This window comes from Dasypus novemcinctus, chromosome 16, assembly GCF_030445035.2.
Source record: "Dasypus novemcinctus isolate mDasNov1 chromosome 16, mDasNov1.1.hap2, whole genome shotgun sequence".
In the NCBI taxonomy this organism is placed as follows: Eukaryota; Metazoa; Chordata; class Mammalia; order Cingulata; family Dasypodidae; genus Dasypus; species Dasypus novemcinctus.
This window is the reverse complement of record NC_080688.1, coordinates 32,446,469-32,460,091: the sequence shown is the minus strand read 5'-3', so window position 1 is coordinate 32,460,091 and position 13,623 is coordinate 32,446,469. Positions and strand designations below refer to the sequence as shown.

Below are 13,623 nucleotides of genomic sequence, written 5' to 3'. Positions count from 1 at the left end.
CCAGCATGGAGGGATTATTACCAAGTGCCAATTAGTGATGCATCTGGAAAAAGACCTTGACCAAAAGGGGGAAATATTAAATACAAATGAGTTTTTATGGCTAAGAGACTTCAAAGGGAGTCGGGAGGTCCTTCCACAGGTTACACTTATGCCCATCTCAGCAGTATCTCATTGACTGCCACAGTAAAAGGTGCCTCAAACAGTAGTGCTCCCGAGGGATCTAGAGACATCTAGACACTATAGGCAGGGCAGATATCTCAGGAATTCGGCTCCGTCAGTGGGCCTTACTTTGAAATATATATTCCCCACTGTAACAGAGTTAGACTCATTTATAATTTCCCTATACATAGTTCTTCTGCCCCTTTTATTTGAATCTATAATTAGCACTATACTTGTTAAATATATGTCCCAGAGACTTAAATCTTTGGTCTGTTCATGTGCCAAATGAGCTTGAATCTCAGCAGAACTGCAACACCTACTCTCCAGTTCATTAGACTTTCCAGGACAACTAACGAAGAGATGATGGACAACACCCATCCCAAAAAAGAGAGAGTATCTACAACTGCAAGCAAGACAGTTCTAGCCATCTATCTACCCTATAGGATCTAAGCCCCTTCTTAACCAGAAACAGAGTGGGCATCACCATCTCCAAATCCTCAACACTGAGGAATGAACAAACACAAGGGTGGAATGGAACTCTGGACTAAAGTCGACTTATTTTCTTCTAGCAGTGTTAAGAATTTTATCATCGATATTAAGGCAGGGGCCACCGGAGGTTCTGAGGGGAGGAAGAGGGAAGAATAAGTGTAATATGGGGCATTTTTGGGACACTGGAATTGTCCCGCATGACACTGCAATGACGAATACAAGCCATTACACATTTTTCCAAAACCTATAAAAATGTGCAGTACAAAGTGTAAACTATAATGTAATCTATAGTCCATGGTTAGTAGCAATGCTTCAATATGTGTTCATCAATTGTTAAATATGTACCATAGTAATGAGAGATACTGTTAATGTGGGACAGTGGGGAAGGGAGAGGATAAGGTATATGGATATTTTTAATGTAACATTTATGTAATCTAAAGCTTCTTTAAAAATAAAAAATTTTTTAAAAATATTATGGCCCAGCATGGATATATTTATAATAAACTAGAATACCAAATATTTAAGATTTTTCTAGAATAGTGGTAGTTAGAAATTGGGATTGCACTTATAATTACAATTACTTTTATACTATACACTTGAGAGTCAAAGTTTGAATAGCAGGACCAAAGGAATTTTAATGTCTTTGTAAAGCAGTCTGCGTACCTACAAATTATTCAAAGCAAGGTACTTAGCAACCTCTTTTCAAGAGTATCCTATGGAGTGGGGAGGTGGGGGGGGGGGACAGGACACACAGACAAGAACATAGGGAACATAAAGAAATATGAATAAGGGCACTGTTTATAGGGGCCCAAAATGGAAATAACCTGAATGTCTATCCATAGGAGAACAGTTAAATATTGTGGTATGTCCATACCATGGAATAGTAATTTAAAAGGATAGAGACAGATCTAGAACTAGATCTAGAACTATTCATTTGAAAGAGATGTTGATGTCATATAATTAAATGAGAAAAGTTTGAGAGAAATCAATAAAAGGAAGGCATTTGGGTTTTTTTGGTAATTTTTATCCCCCTCTAAGCTGTGAATTCCTATGGGAGCCATGTTTTAGTCACAGTATGTGGCATGGAACAGTAACTCAAATGTCTGCTGGATGAATTAACAAAATATTTTATTTTAAAGAGAAGCACATTATACTAAAGAAAATCTGGTCAATTTGGTCATATAAGAGAAAAAAGGCTAGAAAATCAACAATCTCCCAGTTGATCTTGCTAAGCATAGTTATCAAGTTATCAGTAGTTTTTCTACTATTGTTTACATTTTGTGAATTTATAACACCAAACTGGCAATTCATCTTCAGAATTAAAAAAAAGTAATCTTGTATCCTTAATAACTTGAAGAAGTTTATTTCTGCCATCTGAGATTTTATTCTTTATAACCGGGGTTCTTAACCTTTCTTGTTCCATGGACCCCTTTACCGTCAGGTGAAAACCATGGACTCCTTACTAAGTCCTCACTACATTGTGTATTATTTAATAAATATATCACACCCACACCAAGTCCCCATAAGAGTAATGTTGTCTTTTTTTAAAATTTCAATTCAAGCTCCCAGATCCCTTGTGAAGAACCCTAGCTTTATGTATAAAGATACAATGCCTTCCAATAATTAAAAATTTTTTTTAAAAAAGTTCACATTAATTCAATAACGGTTTACCACCATTCAAATGGTACATACACAGGAGTTGGGGGAGGGGGAGTAGGCAGAGGATGGGCACAACAAATTATACTCTCTTGCAGAAATCAGCTGAACATGCAATAATCATCTATAAAAGGGTACAAAGCAAATGATTTAAATCTCTTACAATCTTAATAAATTAACTGACATGACTAGTGACCATTCAAGGTTAGGTTTTGTAATGTCCCTAACCAAAATGGTAAACATGTTTTCCAAGTTTAAAGGTCAGATGCCTACAAACACACACACCCTAAAGAGATATACCTTGATTACACAGGCAGAACCGAAAGTAGTCAGTCAGGCTATGAACTATAACAAACACTAAATAAGAAAGCACATTAAAGTGAGAGAAAAGAAGTGCCTTCCCGTCCAGTGAGAGCAACTCCAAAGCCCTTCAGGATGCTGGGCATACCCTGAAACTCGGTGTTGATTAGAGTTCCCTGTCCCTCTAACTCCTTTCTGACAGCTTACCTCTTCAAAATTTGTCTAACTAGCTGCAATCATTTGTATAACCAGCCATGACTGCGACAGAACATTTCTGTTTGGGGTCATGTACTGCAAGCCAAATATGTGTTAAATGGATGAGACTCACTAGAACTTACATATTCCTCTTCAGCCTCCTCCACAAAGAAAGCTTCTCCATTGTCACCCAATTTCATGTGAAGATCCACAGCATCACCATTGATTTCTATATCGATCTAAAGGGAGAAAGAGAGCATGACTTAGCATGAAGGTCCTTCATTCGATCTAAACTCAGTTTGGCTTCTGGGTTCCCAAGTCAAATTCTGTATCAAAGTTCCCTAGAGCTAAAGACACAGAGCGACCTTGCTACTAGCTGCACATTCCACACCTTAACAAACAAAATTTTGGGGGAAAAATAACCAGGGTTTCAAAGAAAGCATATTTTAAAATCTATTTTTATAATATGTAAACATTTTTTAATTTCCCAGCTTTCAAAAATTAGGAAAAATTTCATTGTCAACAAAAATGCCAAATTTCGGTTATCCCAGTGTATTAACTATAACTAAATGATATTACAAATTTCACTGCCAGCTTTTCTGTCCACAAATCACTGTGTAAATAATCAGTGATCATACATGTCCCTTCTTCAATGTTACTGTGCACCTATTTTTCAGTTCACACAAACACAGCAGTCATGTTGCCTCCTTATCTCCCAGTGGTAAATTCATGAAACATCTTATAAAAAGGAATAACCAGAAGAGAAATTAACAAACGAGTCAAAGTGCAATAAAGAAACTAGAAGTGATAGTGCTGAAGTAAAATGAGAGTGGAATGTAAACAGAAATAGAGAAGAAATAGCTGACGGTGGGAACAGTGGTCTCGCCACCATTTGAGAGACTAGAGCTGCAGCCACAGGTATTTGGAAGTTGGGGTTATCCGTGGAATGTGGTTGTGATGGAAAGGATGAAGATGGCCCTGAGGAAGTGACTCAGGCAAAAATTTCACATTATAATAACTCTCCGATATTTCACAACAATGAAAGCTCCATGAAATGAAATATTGGGAACACATCCAAACTGTCCAAGTACCATTCAAATTACTCTTGAAAAGTCATTGTCGTCGCGCCCCCCCCCCCCCCCCCCACTGCTGGGCTGTAATTATCTTTTTTTTTTTTTTTTTTTTTTTAGAGCAATTTTAGGTTTCTGGAAAAATCGCACAAAAAAGTACGGAGTTCCCGTATACCATGCCCCCTACACACACACATACAAAAATTCTTCTATTATTAACAAAATGTTCATAATATGCATTGTATTTGTTACAACTGATGAACCAATACTGATGCATCATTAACTACAGTCCATAGTTTATACGAGGGCTCATGCTTTGTACTGCACAGTTCTATGGGTTCTGACAAATGCTCAGTGCCATGTATCCACCACTATGGGATCATACAAAATAGTTTCACTGTCCTAAAAATGCACTGATCTCCATCTATGCATCCCTTTCCTCCACCTTGCACCCCTACAACCCACAGCAACCACTGATATTTTCACTGTCTTTTATAGTTCCACCTTTTTCATAATGTCATATAGTTGGAAACATACATTATCTAGGCTTTTCAAATGGCTTCTTTCACTTAGCAATATGTATTTAAGGCTCCTCCATGTTTTTTCATGTCTTGAAAGCTCTTTTGTTTTTTTTTTAAGATTTATTTATTTATTTCTCTCCCCTCCCCCCCCACCCTGGTTGTCTGTTCTCTGTGTCCATTTGCTGCATCTTCTTTGTACACTTCTGTTGTTATCAGCAGCACAGGAATCTGTGTTCTTTCTGTTGCATCATCTTGCTCTGTCAGCTCTCTGTGTGTGCAGCGCCATTCCTGGGCAGGCTGCACTTTCTTTCGCGCTGGGCGGTTCTCCTTATGGGGCGTACTCCTTGCGTGTGGGGCTCCCCTGCGCGGGCACACCCTTGCATAGCAGGGCACTCCTTGTGCGCATCAGCACTGCACATGGGCCTGCTGCACAAGGGTCAAGGAGGCCTGGGGTTTGAACCGTGGACCTCCCATGTGGCAAACAGATGCCCAACCACTGGGCCAAGTCCGCCACCTCATTTCTTTTTATTGCTGAATAAAATCCTATTGTATGGATGTGCCAAAGTTTATTTTTTTCACCTACTGAAGGGTATCTTGATCGCTTCTAATTTTTGTCAATTATGAATACAGCTTCTAGAAACATTGTGTAGACCTAAGTTTTCAAGTCTTTTGAGTAAATACCTAGGGGTGTAACTGTTAGGTCATATGGTGTGTCAGTCAAAGGGGTGCTGATACAAAGTACCACAAATCTGTTGGCTTTTATGAGAGTATTTATTTGGGGTAAAATAAGTCCTTAAGAGTCCAACTCAAGGATGCTTCCTCACCAAAGTCAGTTGCCACATGTTGAAGGAAGATAGTTGCTGATCTCTGCGAGAGTTAAGGCTTCCTCTTTCTCAGCTACAGGCAGGCATAGGGCTTGTTTATTTCCAGGCTTTCTTGGCTTCTCAGTTGCAAACTAACAGACGAATGGCTCACCTCTCTTCTTGTGGCCAAAGGATCAAAGTTCTCTCCAATTCCATGTCTAAAGAGCTCTCTCTCTCTTCCTGTGTCTTCTTGACTGAACGTCCATTTACATCACCCCACCAAGGGAGCAGGGACTCAATCTGAGTTACGCCCTATTGATGTGGTCAAATCAAAGCCCTAATCTTAACAAAATTTAATCAAACACATCTCAAGTCAATCTAATACAATCAAAGGGACTCACACCGAGAGGAACAGACCAGTTTACAAACAGAATCCTTCTTTTTTCGAATTCATAAATAATACCAATCTGCTACATATGGTAAACCTATGTTTAGCTCTGTAAGAAACTGCCAAAATGTCTTCTAAAGTGGCTACACCGGCAATGGATGGGAGCTCTCTTGTTCCACACATCCATATCAACATTTGGCAGTGTCTGTGTGTTGAATTTCAGCCATTTGAATAGAAATGTAATGGTACCTCCCTGCTGTTTTAATTTGCAATTCCCTAATGACACATGATGTTGAACATCTTTTTATATGCTTATTTGCCATCTATCTTCTTTGCTGAAGTGTATGTTAAGGGTTTTTTTTTTTACTTATTTCTAAATTGAGATATTTGCTTATTGCTAAGTTTTAAGAGTTTTTTGCATATTTTGGACACAAGTTCTTTGCCAGATATGGATTTTGCAAATATATTCTTCCAGTTTCTGGCTTGTCCTTCATTCCCTTAAGAGTGCTTTTCACAGGCAAAAGTTTTTAATCTTAATGAAGTCCAATTTACCACTTTTTTCTTTCATGGCTTGTGCTCTTGGGGTTGTTTCTAAGAAGGCATCACCAACTCCAAGGTCACCTAGATATTCTCCTACGTGATATTCTTAATAGTTATGGATTTTACATTTAGGCCTAGATCCATTTTGAACTGATTTTTATGAAAGATGTAAAGCGTGTGTTGAGAACCCTAGATTCTTTTTTTTAAACATGTGGATGTCCGGTTATTACAGCATCATTTGTTAAAAAGACTATCTGTTTTCCATTAAAATGCTTTTTGCTCCTTTGTCAGAGATCACTTGACTATATTTATGTGACTATTTCTGGCTTCTGTAATTCTGTTCCCCTAATCTTTTTGTCTATTCTTTTACCAATACCATATCATCTTTTTTTACTCTAGCCTTCTAAGTCTTGAGGACACTTTCATTCTCAAGGTTTCTAATCTTTTAAATGGCAGGATACAAATAAATACTAGTTTTACTATTTTTTAAATTTTCCTTACACATTTATAACCGACAGTAAGAAATTTAAAACCGATTATTACATTTGCTTTGCATAGTTTCTTGCCGCTTACATTGTCATTTTTATAGTACGTACTACTGTAGCAAAGCAAGTACTGTTTGTATATAATATTAAATACCGTATCACTTTCAAAATAATGCTGTTGTTTATCTGTAAGTTGTGCATAAATAACACATTACAATAATAAATGAACATTAACTTTTCAAAACTCTTATGGATAAATTTTTCAACTGCTCAGGAGATACACAGATGGGAAACAGAACAGTCTTTAATCTAAATGTGTTCACATGGCCCTTGGGGGGAAACAAACTGCAGTCAGCTAGATTTTGCCAAGTGAAGGCCAATTATCCCTTCAGACCAGAGGATGAGTACTAGAGTTCAGGCAGCTCTGCCTTCTCTGAGCCAGAAGGAATGAGTATCACCACATTTAAAAAAAAACAAAAACAAAAACAAAAACATTTTAGTTGACCTATTTTATCAAAACACTTATTTTTCAAACACCCTCATTTTCTTTTATTTTTTTAAAGAAAAAGTGGAATAAATCCATTTCCATAGGACAAACATTAACCCTAACTCATTTTCTAGTCAGCCTATTTAATGCATTATATTACTGAGACATGAAACCTCCAACTCTTCTAAAACCAAGTACTGCAATAAATTCCTGGGCTAAGGAAAAACACACTGTCAGGTAAGTTTTTAAAACTTTTTTTCACAATAAACAGAAGTCATCAAAGATCTACAGTCATAAAATTTCTCAAGCATATGCAACAATAGCACTAGTTCCACAAACACAGGAAGGAAAACTATTTTCTAACTTAAAAAGTTAAGTGAGAATTTAGAAAGTAAGAAAACTTTTTCCCCTTGGCTACAGGCAAGGAGGTAGGGAAAAACAAAATTAGCTCCATAATCCCAAAGTTTAGGTTTCACCAGATGACTAAATTAATTACATATATTCAACTAGAAGTTGGACAAATAAAGTAATTAAAATAATCATTTTTGTTTGTTGATCTGTTTTATCAACTCTTTGTTTAGGTCAAATTAAACAATGAAAATGAAATACTTAAATGTATCTTTAATAAAAAAACATAATAGGGTCAAACTAATATGATCCTTCAGATTTTTCATCTTTGGTGAGTATCCTTTTATCTAATGTAAGTGGAAAAAGGGCATCATGTGTCTTCAGGATGTAATTTCAGAGTCTATTTATAAACCATTTTAGGAAAATTAGCCCTTTATCTTATAATCATATCTTTTAGGAACCAAATACAACTTTTTCAATATGAATATTTATTTTGACTTCACTTTGAAAGGAGTTTAATTCTTCCCAAAATTAATCTAACATAAAATTGTGCTAATATTGAGGATACTTAAAAAAAGATTAAGCCATAAACTCTTTAGGCAACAAAGGAAAACTAGTCCAAAAATATTTCAAGAGATAGCACCAAGCTGGAATAAATGCTTCCCAAAGTGACTTGTTTAAAGAGAAGGGCACTCATTTTGATGCATTAAATTCAAGTAAACTTCTATCTAAAACAACCACTCAATCCCATATGGTCATACTTCCTACACTGTAGCTTAATCTTGCTCAGCATACATGGTTGAGATGTTGAAATAACAACTGATTTATCCTGAGAAATCCTGGACATAGTGGACACTGGTTTTGGCCTGCCATTCTTCAGGTGAGAACATCTCCCATGTCTTGTTGGGGATGTATTCATCCTTTTTTTTAAAAAAAAAGGTTTATTTATTTATTTATTTAATTCCCCCCTCCCCCGGTTGTCCGTTCTCTGTGTCTATTTGCTGCGTCTTGTTTCTTTGTCCACTTCTGTTGTCGTCAGCCGCAAGGGAAGTGTGGGCAGCGCCATTCTTTCGCACTGGGCGGCTCTCCTTATGGGGCGCACTTGTTGCACATGGGGCTCCCCTACCCGGGGGACATCCCTGCGTGGCACGGCACTCCTTGCGCCCATCAGCACTGCGCATGGGCCAGCTCCACACGGATCAAGGAGGCCCAGGGTTTGAACCGCAGACTCCCATGGGTAGACGGACGCCCTAACCACTGGGCCAAGTCCGTTTCCCTGTATTCATCCTTTACATCGAACCACGCATTACAGGTATGGCTCCATGGAGCAGGGGTAGGGCCTGATGTCCAAGCTGGGCCAATCAATATATTCCTCCCCCAGATACAGTGACTGGTTCCTGAGATGATTATGTGATGCACATCTGACAGGAAGTCTAAACATTAGTACTCCTGTAGGAAGAGGTTCTTTCCGTGGGGTTGCTAAGTGAATGGGAAATGAGCCCTGAAGTATGGGCATCATCTTGAATTAGAGAGAACCAATAAAAAGGGAAGCAGAGCTGGGGAGGAGGAGACTTCTGACAATACCCTTAAAGCCTCTAAATACAACCCTGCCTAAATCAAATGTCCCTGGACTTTAGTTACTCAAGCCCAAACATTCCTTCTTAGCTTAAGCCAGAGTGAGGTGGGGTTTTATCATCTGTGATGGAAAAAGTCTTTACTAGCAGATTTAGTTATTTATCTAAGATAAGTAATCAAATCATCAGTTTTGTGTCAAATCAACAAAATTCATATTTAAAAATATCAAGTGCAGGCTTATCTTCTGAAACTAAACTCCCGAGTTACCAAATTTATTATATTAAGTGTAGTACCCAACAAAAGCATACTAATGGCAGTGGAAAAAATAGCATACCAAATCCCTCTGAGTGGTTCTAATGTGGTTATGATCGTCAAATTCACTTTCTAGGTCCACCATATATGAAAATCTGGGATCACAGTTAATAATCTTTCTCTAAGCCAAACCAAAGTAAGAAAAATAGTTTATGCAAAATTGCCAGGATATTTCAAAGAAATCAGGGTTTCAGTTTAAAGTTGTGTTTTGGTAAACTAAACAGTCAAATTTCCTCCAAAGCAAGCCCTTTGGGTTTCTAGGAAAACTAGGGAGGTAGTGGGAAAGAAGAAATTTTCCATTTTCCTATGTCTCATGGATGAACTCTTACTAAAAATTTAAGGGTTTTGACAAGATATTTAACATACTGATTTGTACAGCCTTGTACAGAAGCGCTATTAGTTTTTAAATCAGATGCATCTGTATGCCAAAAAAGGAATCTTATCTGTTCAGTCACCATTTACAGATGCAGAAGCACTTAAATATATATATCACCTTGCAGTTTCCATTTTGAAAGGCCAGAAGACCTATCCAATATGCTGTTCTAAAATGTAGATCACAACCAAGAAATAATGCCTTATAAAGAGTTTTATGACTAGTTCCCAGAAAACCTAATGGGAAATTTTAGTGCAAATAGCCTACTGATTCCCCTAAAACAGACTGTCTGAAAGTACCAGAAAGGGGGGGGGGGGACACCTAGAGAAGCTAAATTGTGGCAAATGACACTGTTTTGCAATAGAAAGTTTCTAAGACAATAAGCAAATTGCAACTGCTTTTGGTTTCCAAAGCTAACTCTGTGGTTCAGTAGAGCTCTCAACAGAGGCCAGACTGCACAACCCTGCCTCCCCCAAAACAAGGCTCTCCAGTTGGAAACTAATTTTGTAAAAACCTCCTAGAAATGAGATTATGCTTTGTCTGAGGGGGGAAAAAAAAGAATAACTAGTTTTGTGAAACCACAAACCTCTCCTTTCACTTTCAAAATAACAAGTTTAATTAAAGTAGAGAGAAATTTCTATTTTAAGAATGAGATCTGCTATGTGAAATAACAAAAAGCTGAAATTTTGTTCATGTTTTCAACTTAGGCCAATGGTCCTCTAACACACCCTTTTGGATCTACAACAGAAAATTACATGGCTCTCTTACTGTGCTTTAATATCTTGACACAATCTCCCTATATTATTCAAATAGATACTGTGAGGCAAGAGTAGAAAAGAAAATACTATGTACTTGCAAAGTTTTAAAATCCTAGCTCAGTTTTCTAACTTAACTGAACTCAATAAACTGAGAAACCTTCCAATTGCTCCATAACCTAAAGGGAAGAGGATATAAGAAAAACCACACACATACCTGCTTTCTGAAAGAATCTTTTCTAAAACAAATGAAACCAACCAGCCTATGGCCTGTGGCTTAGTATTTCAGAGTCAGGTCTGGGGACAAGCCTTGGTATCAATAACAAAATTTAGATTACATGTGAGAGTTTCTAGCCCTATCAAAACAAATAAAATGAGGCATCAATTAATTAACAAATCTAATGTACTCTTGATTACATCAGTCTATTCTAGTCACAATTAGTATGGAAGGATTATCCTAAATATTTTAAAGTATAGTATAAACTAAAGGAACATTTTTCCTTCTAAATTTATCAAATGGCCCCATTTACTATTTTGATCTTCTCAGTTGTAATATAGCGATAATCAAAATTATCTTCAGTCTTTTTTTTCTCTTGGAGAGAATTCCTGTAGTTTGGGTTCAAAACCAAAACTTTAGGTTGACTTCTCATATCCCATCTTCACCATCATACAGGTTTTCAGAAAGGAAACAGCCCAGCACTCCCTGACTCTTCCCTCACTGAGACTGTCAAACCTGCCACCACCCAAGAACAGGCAGTACACTGCACTTACCACTTTCTCCTTAGATCTCAGGACCCCCAGCTTCCCAAAGCGGACATGAAAAGGTGAACACTGATAGGTGCCATCCTGCTGCCGCACCACAATGACATCGATGCACCCCGACAAGGTGGCTTGGTTGATGCCCTTGTAGAGTTCCTTCACAGTGACAATCACCTGCCCAGCCAGCTGGCCTACATAATTCATGGTTTGAGACTATGAAAGACAAAAATGAATTCGATGTTAACATCAAATATGCGACTGTAATGACATGACAAAGAAATAACAGCAGTGACTAAAAAATATACCACTCATTTGTATGCCCAATTTCATACTGCTATTCACTTTGCTAACTTTGAACCTAAACTCTCAAGCTGCCATGGTTTTTACACATTTTCACACATAGACAATCCCAGATTGTCCTTCCTGAGAGGCGGTCCCAGCCAGGGTCTGAGACAGGCACAACTGCCCTTCCTGCCATCACAGACAGGGTTGCCTGCCTTTAGGGGTTTCCCTCCAAAGTTCACAACCTGCAGAGAACCTTCAAATTCCCCACACCACTGCCCTCCTACCAACAACCAGTATTTCATCCACTCTGGCCACAGCAGCTAAAGCAGAACAAATGTCACCCCCAGGAGAAACTTGAAATTCATCTTCCAACAGAAGCTATGTAGCAAATGAAGGCTGGGTTCTCTTCAGTACTATTAAGGTTCATATACATGCCAGATTGAATAAACAAAGTCTTGTGAGAAGCTTGGGTCTAACCCAATTATCATACTATTTCTTTGGAAAGTTTCTTCAGTGCTTTGACACAATTCAATGGAACGTATATTCATGTTCCAAAAAGTTCAGAAAGAGGCAAAGAGGTGAGCTTATCCGACCATGTTGCAGGGAAGAAAGGCTTCTCACAGAAATGCCTCCTGCTCTCTCTGTGACCCAACACCCATGTGCTGAAGCTAGGGCTGGCTCTATCTGCCCACAGTTAAGGGCACCCACCATGTGGTATGCTGTGAGGGCCAGGAGGAAGTCTCCTGCTCCCCTTCCCCCCAAACTCTTCAACCAATTTTTTAAAAGTCCCCCTGTAGTTCTAAGACTGTCAAATTTCATTTACAATGATCAAACACACCACCAAATTTCATTCCTTTATTTAGACATCAACACCCCTAGACTTTAAGCTATCATATGAGGATCCCACCTGCCAACCAATAGTTTATTTTGAAAATGTTACATTTGTACAGCAGTGCTTCATCTGTGAGATTAAATATTTTGTTTTGCCTTTATCCCATAAAAATAAGTGGCTAAATATAAAACTGAGACAAAGATGAAAATCATTAGGCCACAAACCTTTGGTTACACTGGATGTTCAATGTTTCAATGTGCAATCATCCAAGTACTCATTTGTGAAGAAAAAAAACTAACATTATGAACAGTTAGAAATACACTATCAAATATATGGCTAAAAGCCATTTTATGATGATGGGGAAATATAGAGATCTTTAAAAATACAGATAAAGAATCTATGAAAAAGTTCCAGCAATCCAAGCCTCATAGGAGGTCAAAAGCGTCAAAGATCCATAAGGTTACTAGTGGCCACAGGTTTTCTACCAAATAAAAAGTAAGGCTTGGTAGTGAAGTATCTCAATTTAAAAAAAAAAAAAAAAAAGTGGGAAGAAAAGTGTTTCATCAGAACAGTTCACATAACATCTCATTAAATTTTCTTAAACTTTTAAGATAATTATAGATTTACATGCAGTATGTAAGAAACAATACAGAGAAATTTCATGTATTCCCTTTTCCAGTTCCCCCCACTTAGTAACATCACAATAGATGGAGAAGGGTTCTATCACCACAGGGTGCCTCGGATACAGTCACACCCACATCCCTTCAAACAACATCCTTTTCTTAATCCTTGGCAACCACTAATCTATTCTCCATTTCTATAATTTTGCCATTACAAGAAAATTTTATAAATAGAATCAAACACTCTGTGGCTTTTTCATTTGGTGGAATTCCCTGGAACTTCATCCAGGTTGTTGCACCAGCAGTTTGTTCCAATGTATTTTGGAGTAGTGTTCCATGGAAGGATATACCACAGCTTAATAATTCATCTGCTGAAGGGGCAGATGAGCTGTTTCCAGTTTTTGGCGATTATCAGTAAAGCTGCTAGAAACATCAAAGGATAGGTTTTTGCATGAACATAAGTTTCCATTTTTTCTGGGATAAATGCCCAGGAGTACAACTGCAGTGTAGTATGGGAGGCACATGTTTAATTTTTTTCTTTTTTTTAAGACAGTGTCAATCTGTTTCCAAGGGGGCTGTACCATTTTCAGCAACATATGAGTGATCCAGTTTCTCCACATCCTTGCCAGCATTTGGTGTGTCACAATTTTTTTTTAGTAATTTTGATAGGA

The 13,623-nt window shown here is 37.8% G+C and overlaps 1 protein-coding gene across 4 annotated transcripts in view; it reads right to left on the bottom strand.

Annotated features, from left to right (window-relative positions):
• LPIN2 (lipin 2) overlaps positions 1-13,623 on the bottom strand; it is a 121,803-nt gene that overhangs the window by 35,718 nt on the left and 72,462 nt on the right. For 3 of the 4 annotated variants that reach the window (XM_012517969.4, XM_058277491.2, XM_004474400.5), the window contains exons 2-3: positions 11,228-11,428; positions 2,943-3,038 (exon numbers count right to left, since the gene is read on the bottom strand). In XM_012517969.4, coding sequence (XP_012373423.3) covers positions 2,943-3,038; positions 11,228-11,419 — 288 coding nt within the window. In that variant the 5' untranslated portion in view covers positions 11,420-11,428. Of the gene's footprint in view, positions 1-2,932; positions 3,039-11,227; positions 11,429-13,623 lie in introns of those variants that run through there. The other variant, XM_071208494.1, reaches the window with a different exon arrangement.